At 45.5% G+C, this 18,468-nt stretch overlaps 1 protein-coding gene across 1 annotated transcript in view; it reads left to right on the top strand.

The window, feature by feature from the left end:
- Positions 1-6,128: 6,128 nt before the first annotated feature.
- Positions 6,129-18,468, top strand: part of LOC110596658 (mitochondrial amidoxime reducing component 2-like) — a 29,741-nt gene continuing 17,401 nt past the window's right edge. The window contains exons 1-3 of the mRNA XM_021718244.1: positions 6,129-6,415; positions 11,885-12,058; positions 17,885-18,047. Coding sequence (XP_021573919.1) covers positions 6,129-6,415; positions 11,885-12,058; positions 17,885-18,047 — 624 coding nt within the window. The remainder of the gene's footprint in view (positions 6,416-11,884; positions 12,059-17,884; positions 18,048-18,468) is intronic.

The following is an 18,468-nucleotide window of genomic DNA, read 5'->3' as shown; positions in this document are numbered from 1 at the left end:
ACGTGTGACCCTTTATCAGCCTTTAGGCGGAGTAAGTTGCCCAGTCCCCAACCTGTGCTTTCCAAACTCTCAGCCCCTACCTCTAATAAAATAGTTATTATATTGCTTATGTTATAATTATTTGTTTGCACTCTTCTGACATTGGGAATCTGCCCAAAGCTGTGTTACGTCTCTGACAAGCCAAAAAACTTTAAAAACACCAAGTAGATTGGAAGCCGGTAAGGAATATTTGGCTGTTTTGCTACCCAGAACCTAGGACACCACCAGACTCATTGTAGGTAGGCTCATTTAAAAAAAAAATTTTTTTTTAAAATAATTTTATTTTTTAATAAGTAATAGTTTTCATTGTTCAAAATTCAAGGGCTCTAAGTGTGTACACGAGAGAAAAGCTTCCATTCCTCCCAGGTTTCCACCCAGTTTTCCCTTCTTATCGGTACATGGAGTTATTCGTTTTTTGTTTTTTTTTTTTAATGCCCTCTGGCTGAAGTCCACATTCTTCTACCTGTGATGTAATTCTTTCTGCCACCTGTGCTTGTTTACCTTTCTAGCCTTTTCTCCCAGCCTTTGCCCTCTACTTTCCAGCCAGGGTTGAACTGAATTCCGCAAAATGCCACCCTCTCCGTCACCTTCTGTTCCTTCCTCTTCTTCTTAGCAAAACGGTTCTCATCGGTCAAGGCTTCTCTGTCCCCATTGGGAGTCCCCGTCTAGCCGGCTCCCTCGAACCCTGCTCCTCCCTCCAGCTCGTCTCACCGCTGCCTCATCGAGCTGTCTCGCTCACAGCCTGTGTGTGACGTGTGTCCTGGAGACCGGAGGCCCTACCCTTCTCGGTCATGATTCAAGAGCACATGCCAGCGTCTAGCACAGCGCAGGCCGTGCATGAGAGCCGCTCGCCCCCGAAGCGCAGCCGGCGCCTGAGCCCGTCCTCCCGGAGCCCCGCTGAGCGCTCAGCCCCAGACGCGCTGCCTCCGGCCGCTGGGGGCCTCCCTTCCCGGGTATCCCGACCACAGCCCCCCGCCCTGACGTCATCGGAACGTGCGTCTCCGCCCTGCAACCTGAAGGCGGCGCCCGACCAACACACCGGCAACCCCTGAGCCGGTTTCCTCTTCCGGTTCGAATCCTCACGGGAAGGCCGAGGCGGTAAATCCTGGTCGCCCGGGGCCCGCGGAGGTTTGCTCGTCACAAATCGGTAAAATGGCACGGATACTTTAATTGTCTGCCTCTCGCGAACCTTATTAGAAAATGTTAGTGTCCCCGAGGCCCATCATCTCTTGGATACAGAAAAGCCTTTTACCTTAAAGGGCTAAAAGACAGACTGGACCGTGGCGAACTTGCCTTGATCAATCCTGTCTGTAGGGACTTGGCAGGTGGACATGCATCTTCCTCCAGGTGGTGCCTGCGCTCCTCCCCCAGCCCATCCCACAGGGCAGGTTGCAGATATCAGCGCCCACCTCACTGAATGCCACATTACTCTGTCGATTGCAAAGTCTTGTAAATCGCAAGGTGTCATTGTCATCGTTATTATTTGAACTCAGATTCTTACTGACATCAGATTCGCATACACTGCAGTGATTCTGGGGTGTCACAAAAGCCTTTCTATTTATCTGTCAGTATATCTATTTGATGTCTATGTCTTTCTCTTTGTACAAGGTTCTAAAAAGACTACTTTGGTTTTTAAAAATTAGCATCTTATTTGCTAAAGTTTGGAGTTCCAAAATCTCCTTAAATGTTTAAGCTTACTTTACATAGCTTATCCTTTCTTTTCCTTCCTCCTCCTTTCCCTCATTCCTTACTTCTTTCTATCACTTTTTTAAAGGGATTTTTCTTTCTTTCTTTTTTTTTTTTTAAAACAGACTTTTGCTGTGCCATTCAGGCTAGAGTGCAGTGGCATGATCATTGCTCACTGTAGCCTCAAACTCTTGGACTCAAGCAAGCTTCCTGCCTCAGCCTTCCCAAATAGCTGTGCCACCATGCCCTGCTAATATATTTTTGTAGAGACAGAGTCTCACTATGTTGTCCAGGCTAGGCTTGAACTCCTGGCCTCAACTGATCCTCCCACCTTGGCCTGCCAAACTGTGAACCACTGGACATGACCTAAGGGGACCTTTAATTAATGTTTGGCCTGCATTAAACAGGGATGTGAGAAATAAACTTTTATTTTGTTAGATCATTGGGAGTTTGGGAGTTTGAGGTTGCTAGGACATTTTAACTTACCCTGACTCAAAAGATTTGTTATATGAGCTGAAGGTTGATTATCATCCTAGCTCGATAATCTGATGTGTTCATCTCCCCAGGAGAGATAGACTGCTGCGTGACCCCAATTAATACTTTTGAGGCTGCTGAGCACCCACCTTCCTGATGAGGGTCTGGCTAGGCAAGGCAATATGTATTTGCTTTTTAGACTCCTTTTTTCTCTGCTTTCTTTATTGATATTCTAATTGACAGAGTTTTATTTAGCTATATCAGTGCCTCTAGGCAGACATGATGTCTTATTCACTAGAATAAGAGATTCTTTCTTTTTAAACAGAGGTTGCCAAAAAGTGACAAAATAGGGGGGAAATGTTATGACTCTGAAACACATGATAAAAGGGTAATTTTCTTAATTTACAAAAGGATCTTATACATCAGCAAGAAAAATATAGACAAGTTAATCACTCAAATCAAAGGGGGAAAAAAGAAAAGCAAATAGCTGATTAGACTAATGAATCAACCTCTCATCACTCCCACAAAGTAGACAAGTGAAAATGCTAAAGACTATGATGTCCACATTACCCATAAGGAATGAGTCTGTTCCCCTGAAGTCACTCCCAACCGCAACATTGGTAAAATAGCAATTAGGGCAGGTTAGGTGGTCGGTAATGGGTGGGGACAAGAGAGAATCGGCACTCACTATGGCAAAATTCCTCACTTGCTTGACTTCTGCAGCCCAATGGATGGATGGGAAGTCTTGTCTGGATTTGGGAAATCTGGAGTTTTGAGCTGACATCTTAGAGATCTATTGTCATCGTTTTACCAATGAGGAGATGAAAGCACAGAAAGATTGGCCTTCTTAAGCTTTCCTAGAACTGTGCCACAGTTTAAGGGACAAACTTTTGTAAACAAAAACGGAAAGACCTCAAATCTTAACTTGTCTAAGAAAATGCAGGTCGAGTTACCTTTTCAGGTAATGATTTCTTCTGTGATTCCAACAGATACCTCACACTTAATGTCCACAGTCAGGCTTATTGTCTTTGTCCCCAGGCCAGCTTCTTTTCTTGAATTTTAATCTCAGAGAATAACACCCTACCCCCACCCTCACCCTAGACTTCTGTGCCAGAGAGCTGGGAGACCCCGTGGGTTCCTTCTCTCCCTGTCTCAGTGTTGTCATCACTTTTGCTCATTCTGTCTCCTGACCACCTCTCCTAGCCACAGTCCCTCTCCCTCCCATTGTTATCATTCCCTGATATGGGATTACTTCAGCCTGAACACGGACATGTGTGACCCAACTAACTACCCTTGGTGATATTCCTTCACAGAGCAGCCAGTGACCTTCCGAAGACCCAAGTCTGATCACAATCACTGCTGTTCAGAATTCCGAGGTGTCGAAGCTGGGCATGGAGGCTTGTGCCTGTAATCCCGGCACCTTGAGAGACTGAGGCATCTTAAGATGATCATTTGAGCTCAGGAGCTTGAGAAGAGCCTGGGCAATATAGTGAGAACTCATCTCTACAGAATAAACAAACAAACAAATAAATACATTAGCTGAGCATGGTGGTGCACACCTGTAGTCCTAGCTCCTTGGGAGGCTGAGACAGAAGGCTTACTTGAGTCCAGGAGTTTGAAGCTGTGGTGAGCTGTGATTGTGCCACTGTGCACTCTAGTCTGGGGGACAGAGCGAAACCTTTACATAAAAAAAAGAAAAATTCCGAGATGTCTCCACATTAAGTAGAGACAAGGCACATCTTGGCCTGACTCTTGGCCACCTGTTCTGCCTCAGCTCTTGCCATCTGCTGCATGCACAGGTATATTGTGATACAGCTGATTTGCTGGTGGTTGCCCAAACATGCCACACTCTCTTGTTCCTTTAGTTTCTTCAGCCATTGTACATGCTGCTCCTTTGGCTCAGAATCTTCTCCTCTGCCCCCTCCCCATATCCCACATCAAGTCTCAGCTCAAAAGCTCCCTCCTCTGAAAAACACCATTATCTGAGATTCAGCTGCTCTCTTGTGTCTACTCCCACTGCATCTTGACCATGCCTTCTCTCTGACATTATCCTCTGGATTTTCAGGTGAGGCATTAGTATTTTGGGGACTTGATGAACTGGATGGAGGGGGCAGCTTCTACCAAACTTTAAATCCCCAGTGCCATCTAGGGCAGAGCCAGGTGAATGATCAACATATGTGTTGAAAGGAACAGATCATTCATCAGTAGACATTTGCCCTGTCTGGGAGCTCACTTCCAGTGAGAGTGATGGCTTTATAAGCACCTCGCTCTGACAGTAAGCTTGTGGGCAGAGAGGGCGCTGAACCTCCTCAAGAGTCTGGAGAGGCAAAGGGAATCAGGTATAAGTTTACACACACCTCATTTACCACACCATGCTGAAAAAACAAGCTCCAAAGTCTTGGCTGCTGAGCATGATGAGAATGTGTGGGGACTGAAGAGACTGATTCTGCTAGGCTGGGATCTCAAACTGGGACTGTTTTTTGGAGGGTGGGGCAGGGGAAAAGAGATTCAGGCCCTGTTTTCTCTTTCATTCTTTACAAGGAACAGCTGAAGGGGACGGAACATGGCACATCTTGATTGGATCCCTCTCACCTGTCCTGGGATTCTTCCTACACCCTGGAGCTGGCCTCTTCTCCAGCCAGCCACCAGTCAGATCTGGGAATGGCCCACTGGTTGGCCTTCTGAAGCTATCCCAGAACTGTGCCACAGTTTAAGGGACAAGATTTTGAAAAACAAAACTACAAACAAAACAAAAGACCTCAAACCTTAACTTGTCTAAGAAAATCCACTGCTAACCCAATAGCTTGCTTGAATGGAGCCAGGCACTAGTTAAAACATGAAAATGAATTTTATTCAGTAGCTACAGACAGTAGGTGAAAACAGTGATCTCTGTCCAATTTGTGCAGGGAGTGGGGAGGGGAAGCTGGCAGAGACTCAGAATCACAAAGTGGTGGTCAGTGTCACGGTGGCGAGGCAGCTGTGTCTGGTAGCTGGCAGTTATGGAGCTGGGATCCTATCCTCCCACAGAGATTGGGAGACAGCAGCCCTATTGTCCTTGATGGTTACATTTCAAAGAAATGTGTTCTGTCCTTGAGTTGTAGGAGATACACACACTTCTGAGTTGTAGGAGTTACACACACATCTCAGAGCAACAGAGAAAGGATGCACAAGTATAAGCCTTTTATGGAAAGTGCTCTAAAAAAGGGAGGTCAGGGGCCTTTTCATCGGAGGGCTATAATAAACAGCAAATTCTCCTGGCAGCTTTGAGCTTTCTCAGAAAGACATTTTATTGGTGAGTGGGGACAGGGTCCTGCTGCTAGAAGCCATGCTGAAGTTCCTTAGTCTTTCAGTACAGAGATTTAGACCGTTTTTTATGTGCAGAAGGTTCTTCAGTTATCACAGCGACCTGCCAGAAAAAAGTCGTTCCCAAATATGTTTAAATCTTCCATTCTGCAACCCACCTTCACCTTCTGGGCTGCCCTTGTCGAGCAACTGAGGGCGCAGTATCAGCAGAGAAGGGGGCAGTAGAGTGTGGGCGGGTGAAGGCCACGTTGCGTGGGTGACTGTCGCGTCGTAGGGACAGGGAAGAGGGAGGAGAAGTAAAGCGAAAGTGACCACCCCTGAAACACTGGGCGGGCAGCCAGCTTGCTTTGGGCGTCGTGCCCCTCCCCTGGCCCAGAGGACCCCAGAGCCCCCGGCTGCTTTCTGCCTCACGTCCCCCGTAACCGCGCAGTTCTTAGCACCGCCTTCAGTCACTCCCTCCCTGCGTGTAACCAGTCCTTCCACCTCGGCGGCCGACGAAGGGGTGACAGGGCCAGTGGTTGGGTCAGCTGTGGCTCCACCCGCCCGCCCGGGGTCTTAAGGGCCTCCTCGCCGTCCCAGCCCCATTCTCTGCTCGGCTGTGCCAGGTCCTCGAGCCCTCGCTGGCCATGGGCGCCGCCGGCTCGTGGGCGCTGGCCCGCCTCGGCCTCCCCGCGCCGCGCCTCCCCGCGCAGCCTCGGCCCCGGTGGCTCGGGGTGGCCGCGCTGGGACTGGCCGCGGCGGCGCTGGGGGTCGTCGCATGGCGTCGCGCGCGGCCCGGGCGGCGTCGGCAGCTGCAGCAGGTGGGCACCGTGGCGCAGCTCTTGATCTACCCGGTCAAGTCCTGCAAGGGGGTGCCGGTGAACGCGGCGGAGTGCACGGCCATGGGACTGCGCAGCGGCAGCATGCGGGACAGGTACGGCCTAGCCTGGCGCGGGACAGCGTGGGCTTTGCCTGGGGCGAGGAGCGGGGAGGGAGGTGAAGCCCGTCCTAGGGTGGGGTGGGTAAGAAGAGAAGTTTGCCACCTGAGTTTCCTGGGCTGACTGTTGGACCTTTGATCCTTTATCTGGGAAGGTCAAGTTTATATCTGATTTATTTTTGGTAAAGTAAGTATGGGCAATCCCCTGCCCTTCTCTGGATGAGAGATCCTTCCTCTGTAACAGGAGGGGTTTTGACCTGATTCTATGCAGGGCTCCTGCTAGTTCTAAAGTTTCTGGTTCTATCTCAGTATGGCCTACAATAGTAGCAAAATGGTATTGGCACTAGAGCGGAGCAACCAGAAGCAAGTGTTATTCAAGGACGCTGGCTTAGACCTTGCTGGGGCTTGTTCCTCACACTTCTTCAATCATGGAGTGCCCAGGACACCTGACACACTTTGATGAGGAATGAGGGGTGAAGACTTCTGTTGGGGAGGGCAGGTGGCAGGGGTACTCCCAGCAGGGATGTGATACTTGCCATTAAAGGAATAGTGTGTCCCCTTCTCCCAAAGCAAAGAATTTTGGGCAACATCTCTATCCACATAGGGACTGATGCATAGACATTTCGTACTTGGGATCAAGAGCCTTCTTATGTGACTGGGATGGTTTAGCTGTGGTTCTGTGTCTGCAGGGAGGGAGGGTTGCAAGTTGATTGTTCAAGGAACTTTTTAGCAGAGGACCATCTGCTGCCCTGTGTTCACTCCTGGACACATGTACACACTGTTCTCTGAAGACTGCTAACCTCTTAAAGAAATGTGGGCTTCCATTGCACTGGAAAGCTTCAAGGAGTTTTAGAGAAGTATTGTGCATACAAACCATGTGACTCGTGGGAGATCCTTCCATACCCCACCCCCATCCCAGATTTCTAGTCCTGGAGAGTTGTTTTAGGCTACAATTTCCTGAGATTCCCATCCCAGGCCAAATGAATCAGAATCACCAAGAGTGGAACCAACTCGTGTAGAGTTTTAAAAATCTCCCTCAGGTGATTTTGATGCTGTAATTAAATAATTTTATCTGAGACATTAAGAAGAGGATGTTTAGAGCTTTTTCAAGTATGAAGGGTAAGACAAGCTTTCTTACTACTGGAAAGACTTCAGGTACAGTGGGACTGGATACCCTCCAAAAAACTGGGAGAAGCAAATTCTCATGATGCACATTCCAAGAAATGGGGTTCTTCCTCACTGAAGAATAGAGGTTGTTTCACAGAGTTCCAGTTCTTATCTGCATTTCTTCTGATCACCTGAATCACTGTTGCTTTGCCATGTCTCATTATCACTACTTTGCCATGTCTATCGCTGCTATAGAAAGAAACTTATGTGTCATTTGCCTGTGCTTTTCTGCTTCCATAGGCATCCTAACATAAGTAAAACTGTGTAACCTTTCCCTTGCTTTAAACAATAAATGCTTAGGATGAGGAAGGGTGGTGTGAAGCCTGGGGTGAAGGGGAAGGCAATGAAGTGAACGTTTATCTAGTGCTTAACATGCAGCAGACACTGAGCTAAATCCTGTCCTATAGATTAGTTTATTTAAATTCGTGACAATATTATGGGCTAGAAACGATTATCTCTATTTTGCAAATAAGGAAACAGTATCAGAAAGAATAAGCATCTCACCTGGCTGGGCTCGGTGGCTCAACCTGTAATCCCGCGCTTTGGGAGGCCGAGGTGTGTGGATTGCCTGAGCCTGTGGTTCGAGACCTGCCTGGGCAACTTGGTGAGACCTCATCTCTACAATAAATCAAAAACTAGCTGGGTGTAGTAGTGCACGTCTGTAGTTCCGGCTACTTGGAAGGCTGAGTGGAAGGATCTCTGGAACCCAGCAGGTCCAGGCTGAGGTGGCCGGGAGAGTGCCACTGCACTCCAGTGTGGGCAACAGAGTAAGACTTAAAAAAAAAAAAAAAAAAAAAGTATCTCACCCAAGATCACAAAATCAATGTGTACTGGGAGGATTTGAACTCAGATCTGTGTGAGTACAGCACTTAAGCTGTTTCTATGGAACCCACATGTATGACATGAAGTATAAAGATTGCATCAGGGATCAGGTGATCTTGGGCAAAGTTTCTGCACCTCACTTTTCTCATTTGCAAAAGGAGGGTTGAACTTGATGGTCTCAAAGACATTGCCTTAACTAGGTTTTATTTATTTAAAGGATAATTGAAAATTTGAAAGTAAGCTTGCTGGAAAGAACTCTGTTTAATGGCTGCTGTTCTCGAAACCTAAGAATATGATAACACAACTACAGATATTCCTAGAATGCAAGGAAAGACCCTCATTTCTTTAATTCCATTCTGAACCTGTGTCTTTGAAACTGTTGGAAGAAGCTGGAGTTTTCCTCTATAAGTGCGTAGTCCTCAAATTTCTAGAGGCATTTTGTTCTGGGCTCTTAGTATACTTGTGAACACTTGGCTAGAACACTAAGCTTTGAGTGTTTAAAGTCCACCACCCAGAATGCTGTCTGGTGCAGCAGTTGGGAGCGTGTGCCTGTCCTCCCTGACCTTGTAAATCCCTGCTCTCCTTAGCAGCCACATATGACTTGATTATTTGCATCCGTCCAAACCTTTTCTGAAGACAACCCTTTATTTCTTCTGTGCAGACTATTAACTCTTGGAGAAAGGAATCCCCTGGGTGTATTATCCATTGTGTCATCCCCTGCCCAATTCCTCCTGCCTCTACCTTCCCACTCCCTGTGGTTTCTGCTTTCCCCACCTTCAGGCTCAGTCCTTCCTGCTCTCCAAATCAGTTTGTGACTGAGAAATGAGATTTTTTCTGTTGCTTTGGGCTCCACCTCCCTATTGCTATTGGTCACTCAAGGCACTCTTGCTCTTGGGATCAGAGCTCTGGGGTCCTACATATATCCCCTTACTGCATACTCACGTTTTACCCATAAAATCACTGGGTTTTAGTGTTGCAGACTAGGTTAGGGCAACTTGGTCATGACAAGATCTGCACTTCAGACTTATCCTTTCTTTCAGATCTGGCAGAATAGAACTAATTATTTACTCATTGGGCAGCATTTGTATACAAGAGGTTAAAAAATATAATTACCCAGGCTGACAGGGTAATGAGATGGTTGGGGTACGTTACAGATGGCAGCCTTTTACTTTTGGTTGTTGTCTTTGTCCTGTCCCAGTGTTGGAATCCCTGCAAGTTGCCCTGTGCCTTTTCAGTGACAGTGATAAGCAGGAAGCTTTCAGCCACCACTTCCTACTATTAACCCTAGCAGTTAACTCCCATGTTATTATACAACAGGTTGGAGCTGCAGGCAGGACTCTAAGTGACCGTAAAGGGCTAATATGTTAAGGGATAAATGGGAGATAAGAAGACCTGGTTCAGGGAGGGGTTGTCAGAAATGACATGCAAACAGGGATGTACCCCTGTCTAGACATGAGTCTGGTGTGTGAATATCTCAGAAGGAGTCTTGTCTGGGGATGGGGCATGTTAGGAGTTAAGCTTGCAGTTTTTGGTGAGGTTAACCAAAGAACTCTGCACCTAAGGACAAGGCTAGAAATAGGGAATAGGCCCAGCCGCAAGGAAAGGGGGTTAGTGGAATAGGCAGGATTCACTTGATTTATAGACCCCTCTCCCCAAGATGAGAGAATTAGAGAAGCCTGATTCTCTAGAAAGACACCTAGCAAGAAAAAAGATGGCCTCCTCAGAGGGGTGGTGACTTGCTACTGCCTACCACAGCCAGCTCTTGGGAAGGGAGTAGCCAAGACAATCCTCGAAATGCCTTTACACCATTGTACCATCTCACATGCCAGTGAGCAGGGCACACGCTACCAGCCATTGTCTGCTGGCTTGATTGCAAGGATGGGACAGTTTAGCCAGCACCTGGAAAGGACTCTACCGATAGAGGGGTTCCAGATGCAAGACTATCTGGCAGGGCTAAGAAAGGGCAGAGACTGAGCTCCCTGTGCTCTGATACTAGGTGTCCTCATAAGATTACCCCAGGCATTCCCACTTGGCTCCAGTCATATTTTGGAATGTCTCTGTAGAAAGAGCTTTTTATCCTACTCACATGTAGAGAGACTCTGGCTTTCAGGCCCCTTGCTCAATAATGTCCACAGAATTCCTCACCCACTTCACTTGTCTGCAGACTCTGTGTTCTTTCTAAAACATAGGACATTGACCTAGGTCTTGCTGGGGCTTCCTCCTCACACTTCTCCAGTCCCGGGGTGCTTGATACACTTTGATGAGGAGTGAGTGAGTGGGGTCTTCTGTTGGGGAGGGCTGGTGGCAGGGGAACTCCCAAGCAGGGGTGTGGTATTAAAATTTACCTTACCTAGTAGTGGGACACTTTTTTTTTGGCAATTCAATCATTTGTGTGGTACAATCCAAACCTATATGAGACTATAGACAAAAGCCTAATGGGCCAGGAGCAGTGGCTCAAGTCTGTAATCCCAGCACTTTGGGAGACTGAGGTGAGGGGATTACCTGAGCTCACAGATTTGAGAACAGCCTGGGCAACTTGGTGAGACCTCATATCTACAATAAATCAAAAAATTAGCCAGTTGTGGTTGTGCACACCTATAGTTCCAGCTACTTGGGAGGCTGAGGTGGAAAGATCGCCTGAGGCCAGAGGGTCGCTTTTGGGTGGCTGTGAACGTGCCACTGCACTCCAGCCTGGGTGATGGAATGAGTCTAACGAATGGGGTCTGGCCAGCTCATTCCTCCCTCCCCCACACTCTTCAGCTCACCCCATGGAAAATCAGAGTTCCAAAATACATGAAAACCGAGCCTAGTATGGTGGACTGTAGGAGCTAGGTGGAGGAGTTCTTATCTAACAGACTTTTGTGAGTCTTTGTTCTCCATGCAGGAATGTATACATGAAGAGTAGAGGCTGTTTCAGAAGTTTCCTGATACAGGACCCACATGCCGCAGCAAGGAACACAGAGTAGAGGCCAGCTTGGGTTCTCTTGGAGGCAGCAACATTGTAAGACCTTTGTCTAGGGCTCCAGTAGTTTTAGCCAAGCTCATAGTGTTCTATAACAAAAAGGCCTGGAAGACATTTCACTTCTCCCAGAGCTTCCAAGAAATATTTAAACAGGCCTGTGGAAACTTCTGACCAAAGCAGAGTCCCCAAACAAGTAACATGATTGTCTAAGTAGTAAGGGAATGTTCCTAAACCAGCCTCATTTTCTGATTTTTGAAACTGAGAGATTTTCATACATTGGCCTGTCTTTCCCTTCTCCTCTACCCACCCACCCAGGACTGTTTCTGCCAAATATGCTCTTTTTAGGATCACCAGCTTTTAGACCCAAAGAATTTGTCTAGACCTGAATATAATCGTCGAGACAATAATTATGGGTCCCATGTCAAAGCAGGTGGAGGTCTAATTAGAAAACTGGAAAAGATATTGAGGGGATGGAAGAGAGTTTTCTGAGTGTGCCCTTGTTTGTTTCTCTGCAGGTTTTGGTTGGTGATTAAGGAAGATGGACATATGATCACTGCCCGGCAGGAGCCTCGCCTTGTGCTGGTCTCCATTGCCTATGAGAACAACTGCCTGATCCTTAGTGCTCCGGGTGTGGACCCACTGGTTTTGCCTTGCAAGCAGCCTTCATCCAACACACTCCACGACTGCAGGTGCTCTGCTTGGGGGCATCCAGGGAACTGCAACAGGCCTAATTTTCCTTCAGGTTCCTGCCTTCTGTTTTGCTTTTCTGTACAGTAGATGATGACATTGATCAAGGAAATATTTAAGAGAGGTGCATTCTGGGTTGGGATCAGGCCAGAGCTGAGGGGTGAGTGGATGATAAGAGTGTTTATTTTAAAATCCAGGATTTGTTTTCGTAAGGTTTGGTAAGACACATAGACATGGAAATGACTGTCCTGAAGAAAGAAATTGTTTATACTATTAGAACCCCAGAGACAGGAGGCACAGCACGCCACACAGGTCCATGTGGGGAAGCGCCAGGGTCAATCAGGAGGCAGAGGGAATGAGGGGAAGATGTGGGTAAGAGCCTTTATTGTGGTTTCCACAGGAAAGGAAAAGCAAGGCAGGAAAGGCATGCTTAGGATTGAATAATATCCACATGCTCTGGGCACAGGAGTTGTCCCTGGTTATCTGGTACCTGGACCTGGGGTGACTATGGCAGGGGGCTAGTGACCCGGCATGTAAATGCTTAATAAAGGAAGTGGTCAGGGGTGTGGGCTGTGGATGGGCTGTGTTCCTATGAACGTCACACTTGTAGATCATCAATCTACTATTTCTAGGATTTGGCTGGCCCTGGGAGAAGCAGTTTCTTCAGTGTCAGCAAGGCTCCAAGATGTCAAAGATTCAAAAATGCAGGGAATAAAAAGCATTATTAATACAAGTTTAAGCGGGATACAAAGTATCCATCTTTAGAACTTGTCTCCTTTCCATTCGAGTCTTTATTCAAAATTGTCAGCTCTCCAACCAGGCAGTCAAGGTAGATAGTGGGAACTTTAGCAGCTGTATCTCAGGGCTAGATGATAAGGATGCTGGGGCTTTTCAGAGATGACTCTGCAGCCTGAGGTCTGCAGTTGAGACTAAGGTATGTCTGACAGGAGTTGGGTGTGAGGAATTTCCACGTCTGGCTAGGGAGACGCCTCAGGCCTTGACTCTTTTGGCCCATAAGATCCTTGTTTGGTTGTCAAGTTCCATGGCTTAATGGGATCTTGCTCTTCCATATTAGAAAGTCCTAGAGACTTAGATTCCTGTCATGGGATGAGTTGGATCCCTTTGTAACCAACTAACCATATGGAAATCCATGTTGTCCAAAGGTTCCATGGCTCAGAGGAGAGCCTTGGGTTACTCCCTATACCCTCATCTTATGTTTTTTCAAGCAAAGTGTCCACCACTCAGGGCTACCAATTTTCAAAAGTCTGAAGCAATAATTCACTGAATACAAGATTTCAGTCAATTATCTTAGCAGCCCTCTGAGGTGGATATCTTTAATTCCACTTTACAAATGAGGAAAGCAAGACTTAGATCACTGCCTTGCAAATCAGAGTGGAAATTTGAACCCACCTACCTCCTAGGCTTTTGCTTTTAAGACCTATGTGCAGGGAGAGGAAAAGCTTTTCCATAAATGACAGATTTTGAGCATAAATTCATTAAAGAGGAAAAGTGCAGCCATCTCAACTAGATTGGAGGACACTCGAAGCTCGTAGGAAGATACTGAGTTGACGTGTGGGTGACGGATGTAGCTGTTGCCCTGCAGACTCGCTGACAGTGGGCAAGTTTTCCCTCAAGGTTGACCTGCTAGGTAGGCAGAACTCTAGGGAGGCACAGATCTTCCTGGAGGGGAAGAGGAGGACCTTGTGGGAGGATTGGCCATGGTCTAACAAAGGCACCAAGTGCAGCCAGTCCTCATGAAATCCTATTTCACACATGGATTGCGTTCTCGATGAGGTGGGAATAGAGAGCCCGGAACTCTGGTGGTCTAGTGAAACCAACCTCTGAGAACTGTGTATTAAGATCAACACAGAGAGGTAAGTGATCAGCACATTGTCCTCTCCACCAGTTACATGCTCTCATTAATTTGGCTTGTGTTTATATACTGTTTTTAATGGATTGGTTGCCATGGAAACTTAACAAAATACCAGAGTCCGGGTGGCTTAAACCACAGATGTATTTCTCATAGTTCAAGAGGCTGGGAAGTTCAGAATTAAGGTGCTGGCAGATTCACTGGCTGGTAAGGGCCTTCTTCCTGGGTTGCAGATGGTCACTTCTTGTTATGTTCCCACATGACCTAAAGGGTACCAATCCCATCATGAGGACTCTACCTAATCCAAATTACTTCCAAATACCATCACACTGGGGGTGAGGGCATCAACATATGAATTTGAGGGAGACACAAACACTTAGAACACAACAGATCATAAGCGACAGAGTAACTGCCACAGCTAGGTCACCAGTGCTTAAAATAACCCCAAGTTGGGAAAGAGAAAAGGAAAAATTCCTTAACACAGCCATATGGATGAGCCTGAAATGCCATTGATTTATATTTATTTTATTTTTTCACTCATTGTTTGAAATCAGGTTTTCCTGTTCATCCTGTGTTGTTAAATTTTTAAAATAATAATTATGGACCAGTATAGCTTCTTGATTACCACAAGGATTACTTATGTAAAAAGGCCAAACCTATGTTCTAAAGTAGGAGGAAATAAGAAATGACTTCAACTCTGTATTGAATTTGTGGCTCAGTTTGGAGAAAATTGATGTGTGTGTGTGTGTATTAAATAAAGCATTTGGAAGAGAACTTGGCACACAGTAGGCACTTAACTAGATATTACTTCTTAAATAGCTATCATTATCTTTATTGTGCTGAGCTACCCTGTCTATAAATATTAACTGTCTTCACTTATTTACTTTATCTCCTTAACAAAATTTTATAATTCTATCCATAATGAGATTTAAAATATTTTGTTAGATTTAGTCCCAGGTACCTTACCCTTTTCCCCCCCTATTTTACATAGCAACTTTTAAAAACATTTTTTGTTTGCCATATAAAATTGATATTATTTATTCTTTAAATATTAGTAGAACTTATCTGTAAAAGTGTCTGGATTTTCTTCATAAATGTCTATTCAAGTTTTTATGACCTCTTAAGTAATTTTAGTGGTTTATTTCTGCTTTGTGAGTTAGTAGCTTACTTACTAATGAAATTCTATTGGTCCCCCAGAGAGAGGGCCAGTTTTTTTATGGATGTTGCTGATGGGACATTTTGTTTCAAAATAAGGGACAGAGTAGATATTGCAGGGGATTTTTGAATAATTAGAGAAGATGGAATGGTAGAGGGAAAGATACGGTCCATTGCAGGGATGGGAGACAGGACAAATGGAGGGGGACCTTCAAAAGAGGAAAGGGCATAAGTTAAACAGTATTCCCTTACCCTGTTGGGTGCTTTCTACTTTTCAAACTGCCAACAGTAAGCTTACCTGGATGTGTGCACACTGGGGGGTAGAATGTGTGCGCCTATATGCAAGAGTGTTCTGAAGGGCATGCTCAACCCAGGAGCACATGCTTAAAGAGCTGCTGAACAATGGATTAAATCAGTTTTAGGAGAAAGACTGACAGCCAGGAGGGGGCTATGAGATGTCCATAGAGAATGAGCCAAGGATTAATCAGAGACCAAATAATGGCTACAAAGGGGGCGTTTAGAGAGAAGGAAAAGTCCCAAGAAATGTTAAAAGAACAGCATCAAGATTTGACAATAGATGGAAGAGAAGGTCAGAAAATAGGAAACTTCTACCCTCAGATCAGGATTATGGGTTTCAGGGTACACAGGGGTTCATTTAACTGTGAGTACTTCATGTGCCCACTTTGTATTCCTTCATATACATCACCTCAGGGTTCTTCACACAGCTGTAAGCCTTCACATGGGGAGGTGCAAACACTTCCCATGGAATGTAAGGGTAGGGGACACTTTAAGGGAGTCAATTTCCAGATTCTAAATTTGATAGGTTCTCTTTTTAAATAGTGATCAAATCACACTAATAGTCAATTGCTGGCGAGTTCTCATTTCCCACCTCCCATATGTATAGAGGAAAGGCTTACCTCTGCTCACCGTACTCCTAAGGGCAATGCCCTCGGAGGGAAAAACCTCTGGTGGTCCCAGACAATGAAAATCACTGCTGTTGATAAAGAGGATGACCTCTAATAACAGGGTAAAGTCACTCTACAAGTTGGAGGTTCTAATTCTTTGTCTTACACTAAAATGAAGGAACCTCCAATCAAATTATTGCTGATAAATCATTAAAAATACTTTTTTTCTTTTGAGTTGGAGTTTCACTCTGTCACCCAGACCGGAGTGCAGTGGCCGCTCCGGCCACCGCAGCCTTGACCTGCTAGGCTCCAGCGATCCTTCCACCTCAGCCTTCTGAGTAGCCAGAATTACAGGCATGCGCTACCATGCCCGGCTGATTTTTTGATTTATTGTAGAGATGAGGTCTCGCCAAGTTGCTCAGGTGGGTCTCGAACCCGCAGGCTCAGGCAATCCACTCACCTCGGCCTCCCAAAGGCGCAGGATTATAGGCTGAGCCACCGAACCCAGCTCTAAAAATACTTTTTGATGACAAGTCACTATGTGGCAAATATTGCAGAAGGATTCAAAGAATAAGTGAAATTACTATAACTCAGCTTCTTCTGTTTATGTGAAAAATTTCCTAGGGCTTATTTTTAAAAAAGAACAAAATTAACGCTGAATCTTGACTTATTCTAGAAGTAAGTAAAATTCATTCAGATTAACGAATACTCTATAGGATTCACTAAGGAAGTAATTTCAAATAAAATCTGGCTTTTTATGTTCCATAATTGTCAAAATTTATAGCATACCTATTCCGTTGTGATCAATTGTACACAAACAAAAATTGTAGTGATAATTCAGAAAAAAAAATTCTTCATACTTGGAGCCTTAAGAAACAAAGAAAATTCAGTTGTTTCAAAAGAAATATAGTAAGTGACTAATAGCCATAAAACTATGTTTGGATAAAGTTTTGTCAGAAAAATAAAATGTATCTATGTTTACATTTGTACTGATCAGAACCAGTCCACGGTCAGTGGTCTTCTTATTTGGAGAAAGTTGCTGAAATCAGCCTCTTATCCCATCAAAGCTGCAGTTTTGACTGGTGGAATAGGGATGCAGTTAGTCAGCATCTATGAGGTGGATGAGTTGTAATTGTTCTAAGATTGATTATCTCGGGCCCAGTACTTGTTTAGCTGCTAGAGAAGAAGAAAAAGCTTGTGGCAGTTAGAACATAGTCTATTCTTTAAGTGTAGGGGTTCATGACTTAACTCTTAATTTTTGCCTGGCATGGCCTTGATATCTTACTGGCACAGAGTGTCTGTCAGTCTTATTATCTCTGTTTTAACATTAATGCTAATCAGTTGTTGTGTCTAAACTCAAGAAGAGAGGGGGGTATAATGAGGTGAGTCTGGCCTCCCATCTTGGTCATTGTTGGGAACTAAGTTTTTAAGTTTTTTGGGGGGGTGTTACCCTTGGACAAAAGGAAATCTATTCAGTTGGTGGGAGGCTTAGGATTTTATTTTTAGTTGATAGGGTACATCTGTCACAGGGCAGCCCCTCTCCTCTTCTGAAAACATCCTGAATCCTTGCTGCTGTAAGTGTTGTCCATGGACCAGCAATTTAGGTATTCAGGTGGTTGTTGAGATGAAGCATTTCAGACCCCAGCCCAGACCTACTAAAGTAGAATCTGCATTTAACAAGATCCTGGAGGATTTGCATGCACATCAGGTTTGGGAAGCTCTTCCCAAGAGCACATTCTACTCTTTCCTCCTCTGCTTCTGTCCAGCTTTGATCCAAGGACCATTTAATATGCCTCTGGGATAGTCAGATCCCAATAGTCCTGCTGTCCATCTTTGACACCAGCCCTCAGTGTGTTGACATAAGTAAGTAACCCGGTGTTCTCTGGTGACCTTTCCAGGATATTTGGTCTTGATATTAAAGGCAGAGACTGTGGCGATGAGGCAGCTCAATGGTTTACCAACTTCTTGAAAACAGAAGCATTCAGGTTGGTTCAGTTTGAAATGAACATGAAGGGAAGAACATCACGAAAAATTTTCCCTACTGTTGCACAGGATTACCAGGTGAACTTACAGAGCATTTATCTTTACTTCTACCTGTCACCTTCTCTTTCTTGACTTCCCTCTTGGTCCACAAAGAGCATCTCTATGGAACTCAGTTAGGAAAACATGGCCCAGACAAGTGGTGATGAGGGCACAATCTGGACAGAGGTACCAGGGATGAAAAGTGGATATGAGTGATGTCTTGAAAGTGAGATCTCTGGGGTGCGTGAAGGATTGAATAAGGAAAATCTGGTTTAGGGAGGAGACAGGGGCGACTCCCAGTTAGATGGAGACTCAGGAGAAAAATGGTTGGAGAAGGGAAGTGAGACTTTTTTTGTTTTTTGTTTTTTGTTTTTTTGAGTTGGAGTCTCACTCTGTCGCACAGACTGGAATGCAGTGGCCACTCCCGGCCACCGCAGCCTCGACCTGCTGGGCTCCGGCG

Source organism: Carlito syrichta, unplaced genomic scaffold (genome assembly GCF_000164805.1).
Source record: "Carlito syrichta isolate Samal-C Ts95f unplaced genomic scaffold, Tarsius_syrichta-2.0.1 Scaffold312011, whole genome shotgun sequence".
Classification (NCBI taxonomy): domain Eukaryota; kingdom Metazoa; phylum Chordata; class Mammalia; order Primates; family Tarsiidae; genus Carlito; species Carlito syrichta.
The sequence above is the reverse complement of the archived record's forward strand: the minus strand, read 5'-3'. Positions and strand labels throughout refer to the sequence as shown.